Source organism: Marmota marmota, unplaced genomic scaffold (genome assembly GCF_001458135.2).
Source record: "Marmota marmota marmota unplaced genomic scaffold, marMar, whole genome shotgun sequence".
In the NCBI taxonomy this organism is placed as follows: domain Eukaryota; kingdom Metazoa; phylum Chordata; class Mammalia; order Rodentia; family Sciuridae; genus Marmota; species Marmota marmota.
In genome coordinates, this window is record NW_026000057.1 from 20,637,598 (window position 1) to 20,647,229 (window position 9,632).

Below are 9,632 nucleotides of genomic sequence, written 5' to 3' on the forward strand. Positions count from 1 at the left end.
TCCTCGTCCAACAGTTCTCCCTGGCTCTGTCCAAAGCTCACTTAGGAATGAGCTAATCCTGACCTCTAGCCAGCAACACAGACAACACAACAGAACCATCATTAACTACCTGGGGCTCCCATGTGGCAGCAAAGGCAAGTGGAGCACTGAGGACAGCAGGAATGTGAGGCACACGGGGCATAACTGAATGGCCCATGCAATGACTATAGCAGGTTACACAGTCCTGAAGGTTTAGTCTAAAATCTTTCCACCTCAGATAATTATAAACTATTAACTTCAATAGGGTCGGTCATTCTGCAATACATGTAACAGAGCTGTCTGCTTTCAACCTGTGGTCAAAAACCAAAGTGCCCACAGGTGAAGCACGCAGTTGTTTCATCTGCTTTCTAGACATGTGGACTGTTTACAGACCATGGCCTTCCACAGGGATTCATGTGACACCCTGTGTCTCTACCAAGCTGGTGGCAATGGCATCAGCAGTTGGCTGGGGACCTCCACACCTTAATGTCCTCAGGACGACTGGTTTCTGCCCTCTTCTCCTGGAGCTTCCTCTGGATGGACTCCAGGGTGGCTTCAACGCTGGGCTTGATGGCTTTATCTACCAGCTCCTGCTTCTTCTCGTCGTCTTTTTCAAGCTGGGAACCAAAGCTCTTGGGAAGTGTGTTGCTTCGCTGCCTCACCCTGGGCGTTAGGTCCTCTTCAGATATCTTTAGTTTTGATTCTGAGTGAGAAGATTTGGGGAAGAGACAGAGATGAGAACTGAGCCCTGCTGAATCCAAATTGTTTTTCTGTGATGTCACTAACTGCTTAGCCATGGCTTTTTTTTTTTTTTTCCTTCAGGGAGTATCTAATTATAATATCACTGAAAATCCCTGAGTTATTATGTAAAACCCAAAATAATGATAATGTCTTCCTGGATTATCTGGAATATTTCCCAAACCCTAATTCCTGAGAAAGCTTTAGCTCTGTAACACCCAAGCTTTAGCTACACCAGCCTATTAGCTGTTCTCAGACTGGGGCAGATGTTTTCCCAGACCTGTTCCCTTAGCACCTAAAGAGACGAAGGGCTCTAACACCCACTAGCTGGCCACTTGACTTGGATACCTCATTTTGAAATCATTTCACTTTGCACTGTAGTTGTTTATATGACTATCTCCTAAATGACAGCAAGCTTTTGGAGGGAAAGGGGCCAAACCCTTTTTAGATTCATCTCTGTGTCTACCTCGCTTCTCCCAACACCACAGCAGATGAAGTCTCATATTAAACAAGTGTTTAAGAAGTATTGACCTGAAACCATCGTCCTTCCACTAGTGATCTGGGGAAATGCAGAAATGCTACAGAATTTATGTCTTAGCTGGTCTGGCTGCCCTGTGATTGAAGTCATGGGAGGACATGGAAATGACCCCGAAGAACTGGGAGCACCGGAGAGTGTCTTCGGGACCTGGGAATACCTTGGCAGTGGCACCCATAGGAGCTGAGCTGATGGATTTGGTCCCAGCTTCTTGTATGGAAGCTATACTACAGGTCCAGAACTTCACCTACCCTTAAGTTGCTTCCGGAATTTGGCAAGGTCATTTGTCCACTTCAGAACCTCTGGATTGGCTGCTTTGTCACTGTGGGAAGGCTGAAAAAAAGGAAGTCTAGAGTCAATGATTCAGAATAGGGCAGGGAAAAGCTGCCAAATTTGATGATTTTTCTTTTAAACTAGGAAGGCAAAGTTGGGTGTCATAGAATAAGAAATCAACCACATTTCATCAGAGCAAATTCACAAATGTAATTCCATCCTCCACCTAGCTGGTTAATTTTGATGCTTTCAATTCCCCAGGGGTTAAAAAGCTGGATCATTATAATCAGGCACTCGTGTGGTGTTTTGACCCCTTTTCTGTCATTTGTAGGGCTCAACTTGTAAGGAGCAGAAAACAGAGGAGTCTGATGGTCACACTGTAGCCACCATTTGTTCCACTCTTACAGGAAGCGCTAAGGATAGTGCGGAGAACAATGAGCTCAGTATTAATGAAATTTCGGAAAATAATCTTGAATTCAATTTTAGCCAAACAGAAGATTTCATTCAATACTTTCCCCCATTCTAGATCACTGACAAATTTACAAGTAGACTTATGCTTGTGCAATAAAAATGGTGACACCTGGTGACCAGAGCTTAACAGGATTCACTACTCAGTGTTTATTGTCCTTTTGAGATTCCCTAGGAATTAACTCTCACTTCCTGGGGAGAAGCAGGGGCAGGGGAGCCTGTGGGACACTCACTCTGTACTTCCTCTCTTCTTCAAATCTGTCCTCAAACTTTCGGATCTTCTTTTTCAGACTCTGAATCCTTCGTGTGAGCTGGGCGGGTGTCAGGTCCTCTTGCTCATCATCATAGGAACCCAGAGAAGAGCTTCGCCGCCTACAAGAGGCAAGACTTGGATCAACTGCCTGAGCAGTCACCGACTGTTGGGAGGGGCCTTGAATGTGGGGTGCCATGTGGCACAGAGGAGAAGAATCAAAACAACACCCCTGCTCTTGACTGAATGGAAATTAACTGATTCATTTTGTGACTGAGCTCTGCATCTCTCACTTATCATGGGGGTCTTTCTCTTACATTTATGATTAGCAAAGTTAGAATGAAATGTTTTCTACAGGCCTGAAAGTTAAATTTGAGAGTGCTTTGAAAATGAAGTGCTAATGGAAATTCAATGTGTGATGCTACAGTTGGGTTACAGTTCAACTGGGAAACTACTAGATAGCCTGCGGACTAGGGTGGAGAACTTCAGATTTGCTCTTCCATAGACTTACATGTTAATTTTTTTTTGGGGGGGGGTACAGGATGTTGAACCCAGGGATGCTTATCTACTGAGCCACCCCCACAGCCATTTTTAAATTTTTGCTTTTGAGAAAGGTCTCACTAAGTTGCTAAGGGTCTAAGTTGCTGAGGCTGGCCCCAAATTTGTGGTCCCCAGCCTCTCGAGTTGGCTGGAATTACAGGTGCATACCACCATGCCTGGCTCACTGCTTAATTTTAAGAAACTCGTCAGCCATCAGCACCATGCTTATCTTTTTTAATATTGTGGGGATAATACATCTGCTCATCAGCAACAGAGAATCACCTACCTCATGAAAGAATGGGAATTCGGGGGAGAAGGAGGCACTTCTGTGTCATCCAGGTATTGGCGACTCTGCCCATAAGCATAAAACCGAGGAGAGAGCATGGGGTCACTGTCCTCATCCAGAAGCTGGCGAATCAGGCGCCCCGCCTGTGGGGAGAGGCGAGCTTCGTCAGAGTCCACGTTCTCTCGCTGCCAGGATGAGAAAGTAGGGATGGGTTCTGGAAAAAAAAAAAATGGTGAGAGGTTAACAGCTTTCTTAAAAGCATGGTTATTTCCCAAGTTTCCTGAAGATTTTAGGAAGCTGACCACTGAATGAGTTCTCATTTTAGATCCAAGGTCCAGAGTAGGACACTATGTCCAACCCAAATCACCACTGTATTTGACAGCCATCATCTGCATTTTATCTCCACTCTCACTTGCCTTCATAAAAAGAGTTTGCTAGGGCAACCTTGAGGAACAGCTTTGAAGGAGCAGAGCCGATGGGTGGTCCCCAGCTTCACTAGCAGGGCAGCCATGACCACTTTTCTGTGGGAGAGCATTACTGAAAACAAGCAAGTGTGTCAGGAAGGGAGGCATCTGGCACCACAGGTTCCGTCCTTCATGAGTCTAAGAGCCTACTTATGGAGGGGTTGACAGCTTCCATTTAGGTCATTTGGCAAACTGTTTTGTGTGCTTCTGCTTAGTGTGTGGGATTAGCATGTTTGTACTGTGTGCTTTGCAGTTGGAACTTAGGAGCTGCTCAGGACTAGGGAGAGGGAGAAGCATAAGTAAATTAGTCAAAAGAAGAAAAAAGAATGCCTCACAGAGAACAAGTTATTTTTAGACAATCTGTAAGAAAAAAAAAAAAAAACATACTCAGCACAAAATCGAGTTTGGAGGAGGTGAGGGAGGTTATTTAGTTTCATTTACTGTAAGATCCATCTCAATATATTCTTTTCTTTATTAAAAAATCATATCTAAAATAATTTAAAATAGGTTTTAGGTGATATGGAGTATTTCATTTGTAATACTCTGCATTAAAAAAAGGCAGTTATGGCTTAAATTCACTTGTGGATTAGTGATTCACCTAAAGCTGGAATTCGCCCAGGATCTTAAAATCAGGATACCTAGAGTTTGAGTCATGAACAGTTAGTAGCTCCTTCAGCCATGAAACGGTACATGTATAAAATTGTCTTAAGTGCATATTCAGCTTTTTATCTAGAACATTAGAGCTGGTGTAAATTCATTCATAATCCAATCTTGTGATCTTCTCATCCCTGCTGCACATTAGAGTCACATGGCAAAACTTAAGTAACCACGCACACGTGAGTCCTCATACCACCCAACCCATATAATAGACGGATGGACACAATGCCTAACCAAATACAACTGAATGACTGACAGACAGCCTTATACACATGTAAAAGCTGTCTGAGAGATGTTAATGTGGGCCAGAGTTGAGAACCCCTGATCCAACGCAGATTACAGATACAGAATCCAAAAACCAAAGGAATTTAGAGCAAAAACCTAATCAACAAGAGTTAGGCCCAGAAACTAAGTCTCCTGACTTCCAGATCAGTGTTTTCATGCTCCAGTGCCTCAATTACAGAGCTGACTGCCTGAAATGTTTGAAGAGTTGACAATGTAATAAGGAAAAAGAAGAAGCACAAGTTAAAAACAAAAAGCAAACCTCATATGAAATGAGGGCTACAAGGTCTCCAAATTTAAAGGGACCCAAGTTATCTGCAAACACAAATATTTCAAAAGATGAAAGCAGCGTTGAAGACAATGATTCTTACCCACTGAGACTTAAAAAATGAAGAATGTTTGTGGATGCACTTGGCTGAGGCTGAGACAATGGGAGGAGGCTATCATTTGTACAAAACTCTGTCAGGCTGCTCCTGCTGAGTAGCAGGGCTCAGATATGAGCAGCTCGCTTAGATCTGCCACCATAAAGGGATGAAAAAAAAAAAAACCCACCAAACTGTCTGGAGGTGCAGTATTGGAAAATAATCTGTAGGAAAATAAAAATTTCATGTGAAGTTGCAGAAAATTAAGCTGTTAAACTGACCAGATTACATATTCTATTAAATAAGACAGCAGAAATTTTAAGTTCTAAAATCAACAGAGCAAGGAGGAGAAAGGGTTAAGATGGCTTTAATAGCAGTGCAACCAGCAATAACCTAACCTCACCACAGAGTGGCAAAGGAGCAAAACAACTGGGGGAAGGGCAAGAAGCCCTTTGGCTTTGGCAAAACAGTCTAATGTTGATATTGGCATATGGCTATGCTATTAGTTTATTTCTACTCATCAAAAAAACAAAAAAACAAAACAAAACAAAAAGACCACTTTGAAAGGCATTACTTAGATCCTAAAGCCCTCTAATTTCTTTGAATCTAGCAGAATTTCTCTTTTAAAATATTACCACCAATTTTTAAGTTTTTAACAATGTGGTCCCTAGCTACAAATCATTTTGCAAAAAGTGTGCCCATTAACCAAACATGTCTCTAATAAAGTATAAATTGTGATCTTGAATTTGCTATGAAGTAGTACTCACAGAATCAAATCATGATTGATGCTTGGTGGCTAACACAGGGCCATCTACCCCTTCTTGTCTGTTAATGCAGCTTTATTTTGTCGCTCTATTCTCAACTAATCACTTCAGTGACAGAAAGAACAAATGTGTCTTTTTCCTATTGTCACCACTGGTATATAGGAAATACACAGTTGAAGAAATTCCAGCCCACTGTGTTTAAAGCACATCGGGGCAAATGAATTCACTAAGCATTGTGAATTTTGACTTTAAAAAAATAGAAATATTTCATCATTAGTCTGCATATAGAGAAGTGAAAATCCCACCTATACAACATGAAATTTTTTTCTGTTTTCTGTTTTTTTTCTTCCTTTTCAGATATCCCATACAGTTTTATAATTTCAAGAAAGTTGTGAAATGACAATACACAGTTCACTATAACTAAAGAATTAACAAAACCAACTATTTCTATAGTTTAGTTTAAAATGATATAAGAACAAAGGTATTTCATGTTTTGATAATTGGTACTAATTGGAAAAACAAGCAAGATATAAATAAGAAAAGTGGTACATAAAATGTCCAACTGCATTACCTGTTTGGAAAACCAGTTTTGAGGATGCATTCACTGCCCATTCCCAATGGCTATTTTGCAAAATATTTTCTATTTTTAACCAGTAACTCTAGAGCAATGAAACAGACAAGGATATTGCAAGGGAATTATTCAAAGGAAAACCAGAAAAGATTTGAGGCTTCTAATTGGATTTTCATCCCAAAGCACTACTTAAAATAAGAGCATTTTCCTATCAAGACCAGAATTCCTTGGATATAGTGATTTTGCTTTTAGTCATGTGTTTTTTTCACAATGAACTCTGGACATAATATGACATATTTCTCTATTAAAAATTAATCTACCCAGGTCAGCTGACATGATAAGCAGGTCAGAAATAATGGAGACAAAAGTTGTACTCCTGCTATATAAGTAATAAGGAATATGTCCCTGGAGAGTTCCAATATTGATATATATAGTACACATGGAAATGAAGGAAATTCATGGCAGGGGGAATGGACACGCTGTGTGATGCTCATGTGTTCACTGGGTCACAACTACTCTTTGCTTAGCTGGATGGGTTCATTACTATACAAAAGAAACAGGCTGTTGAGATGATTTATTTCTAAGAAATCTGCACAGAATTAGGGAAGCCAGTGTTTTCCACATTTCATTTCCAACTATGTCATTTAGAGCCATAACTTTGCTTGGCATGATGTCTTTTTTTCTCAGTTGTGTTAGAAGGAACCTGCATATTCCACACAGAGAGATGTAGGCCCTACTGGGGAAGCTCTTTACTGAGGGAAGAATTTCATAAAATTTTCCTTGGTGGTTTCAAAATTCAATTTTAGAATAATGGTAGTCCTGTTAAATTATTCAAATAATCTTGCAAATTACAAGATTTAGAATGAAATTTAAGCGGATGGTTTTATCAATCACATATTTAATCCTTAAATTTCATGTATTTGCTTTGCCTCATTGTAAAAATAGTAAGTTGTTCTTCATTAGCTCCATTGAAATCATTACTGAATGCTTGGAATAGGAGAGGGCTGAAGACTTAACTTAATGAGAATATCTCCATTGGAGTTGACTTTGATCCATGTATCTGCACATTACATTCAGTTGCTTAATCAGTTACTAATTCACTACCCCACCTGTCTTTATTCCTTGCACATCTTTAACAAAGCTATGTCCAAGGCCCTGTCAGAGGCCCAGCTGGAGAAATCTAGCATTTCCCAGTCCAGACTCCAGAAGATTGGAGTGATATTGTTAGTCCTTAGCAAATCCATGGAGGGTCTCATACTTACTAGATCACTCTATGGTCAGGGCCATCCATGGTCATTGGGTGGAACTGGGCTCTTTTTTCAAAGAAAGCAAACTTAGGCTAATTTTTTTCCTCAAAATATCCTAAAAGATATTTATGGAAGATAGTAATAATTAACATTCACATAGCACCCACACCATGCTGAGCACTTTGCATATTTAGCTCATATAATCTTTGTGACAAATTTACTAATTAGATGTTACTGTATCTATTATTCATCAGTATCTGCTGTTGTTACCTATTTAAAAATTAGAAATTAAGGCAAAGTGAAGACAGGTTTGTTAACTTGCCCACAGAGTTGGTTAAATGGCAGAATCCAGATTTAAACCCAGGAGTCTGGCTTGTCACCACCTGATTTTCTGCCCGTCATGACACTTGACTAGCATGCTTAGAAAGAGGCATCAGGAGACTGTATCACTTTGAATTCTCACTTTGTTTGGGGGTCAGTTTTCTTATCTGTATGATGGGAGGGTTCACTTGGGAAATCTTTTTTTTTGAAATTTATATATGACAGCAGAATGCATTACAATTCTTATCACACACAGAGAGCACAATTTTCCATATCTCTGGTTGATACAAAGTATATTCACACCAATTCGTGTCTTTATTCATGAACTTTAGATAGTAATGTCCACCACATTCCACCATCATTCTAACCCCATACCCTTGGGAAATCTTTTAAGATCCTTTGTTTCTCCATGATTTTTTAAGAGAATTTCCTTTTCCAAAGTTATTGTCTCCAAGCAGTAAATTACTAGTAAGATATATGAAGTATTTTATGTTCTTTAAAAATTACCCTTATAAACTTAATTTTGCCAGGACAAATTCAATAAAATAGCTGAGTTCACCTCAGTACTTTAACAAATGGTACCCCAAATCAACTGCCCCAAGAATTGCTGCCAGAGGACATTCTAATTATGCAATTCTGAGGGCTTTCAAAAATACAGAATAGTACATTTGATTTATATATTAATTTAACTTTGTAGAAGCCTTAATAATAATAATGTGGTCAGAGATCAAATAATGTAGAGAGATCAAATAATGTGCCCCCAAACATAGTTACATACAGTGAAAAAATAAAAAGCTTGGTTATCTGCCAACAAGTATGATTAGACCCATCCTACGTTCACTTTTTAAGGGTTGCACTCTCCATTACCTATGGGATTCATTCCTCTTTTTGTTTCCACGATACTAAGCCTCAGAAACCAGAGAGCATCATTTCCACTTGGGAGCACATAACACAGGGCTCACCCCAGCAGGCTGCTCACTAAGTACTGCCTCTCAGAGAGTCCCCATTTCCACATTAATCAGAGTATCAACTATGGCATGGGGATAGGGGACAAGCAAGCAAACCCAAAGGAGAGGTTACTCCACACGGTGGCTTTAGGAAGGCCATGGATGGAAGTTTACAGATGGATATTGATTCATATGTTTTGGGTAATTATTACTTTCACTGATATACTTTCTTGCATTGATTTCACGTGCACAGCTTAAATTGATGCAAAATTCCATCCTTACTGGAAAGCCACCATTTGTTTCTTATTGAAGCTGTAACAAAGGTGATATTTCAACAATGAAATTTGTTGTTCTCATTTTATCTACCTTTATGCAGAAATTCCAATATTTTAACTATACTTATGGTTATGTCCCCATCATAATGCAACTTGGAAAGTTGGAATAAATATACAATTTTAAAAAGTTCATTGAGGGTAGAAACCAAATGATCAAAATGGCCTTCGGCTGGGGTTGTGGCTCAGTGGTAGAGCTCTTGCCTAGCATGTGTGAGCACTGGGTTAGATCCTCAGCACCACATAAAAATGAAATAAAGATATTGTGTGTCCACCTACAACTAAAAAAATGGCCTTGAAATAAATCCATGTGGATTTTTTTTAAAGAGAGAGAGAGAGAGAGAGTAGAGAATTTTTAATATTTATTTTTTAGTTTTCGGCGGACACAATCATCTTTGTTTGTATGTGGTGCTGAGGATGGAACCAGGCCGCACGCATGCCAGGAGAGCACGCTACTGCTTGAGCCACATCCCCAGCCCTCCATGTGGATTTTTTAAGATATGCAAGTTCAACAATAAATGCAGTAACTGGCAAAAAAAAAAAAAAAAAAAAAAAAAAAAAAAAAAAAAAAAAAAAA

General features: G+C 39.6%; 1 protein-coding gene across 12 annotated transcripts in view; it reads right to left on the reverse strand.

The window, feature by feature from the left end:
* The window catches only part of Fam13a (family with sequence similarity 13 member A), a 346,389-nt gene that overhangs the window by 18,566 nt on the left and 318,191 nt on the right, over window positions 1-9,632 (reverse strand). For all 12 annotated transcript variants that reach the window (XM_048813609.1, XM_048813610.1, XM_048813608.1 and 9 more), the window contains 4 exons: window positions 3,109-3,322; window positions 2,266-2,404; window positions 1,543-1,624; window positions 501-721 (listed from right to left, as the gene is read on the reverse strand). In XM_048813609.1, the coding sequence (XP_048669566.1) occupies window positions 501-721; window positions 1,543-1,624; window positions 2,266-2,404; window positions 3,109-3,322 (656 nt within the window). The remainder of the gene's footprint in view (window positions 1-500; window positions 722-1,542; window positions 1,625-2,265; window positions 2,405-3,108; window positions 3,323-9,632) is intronic.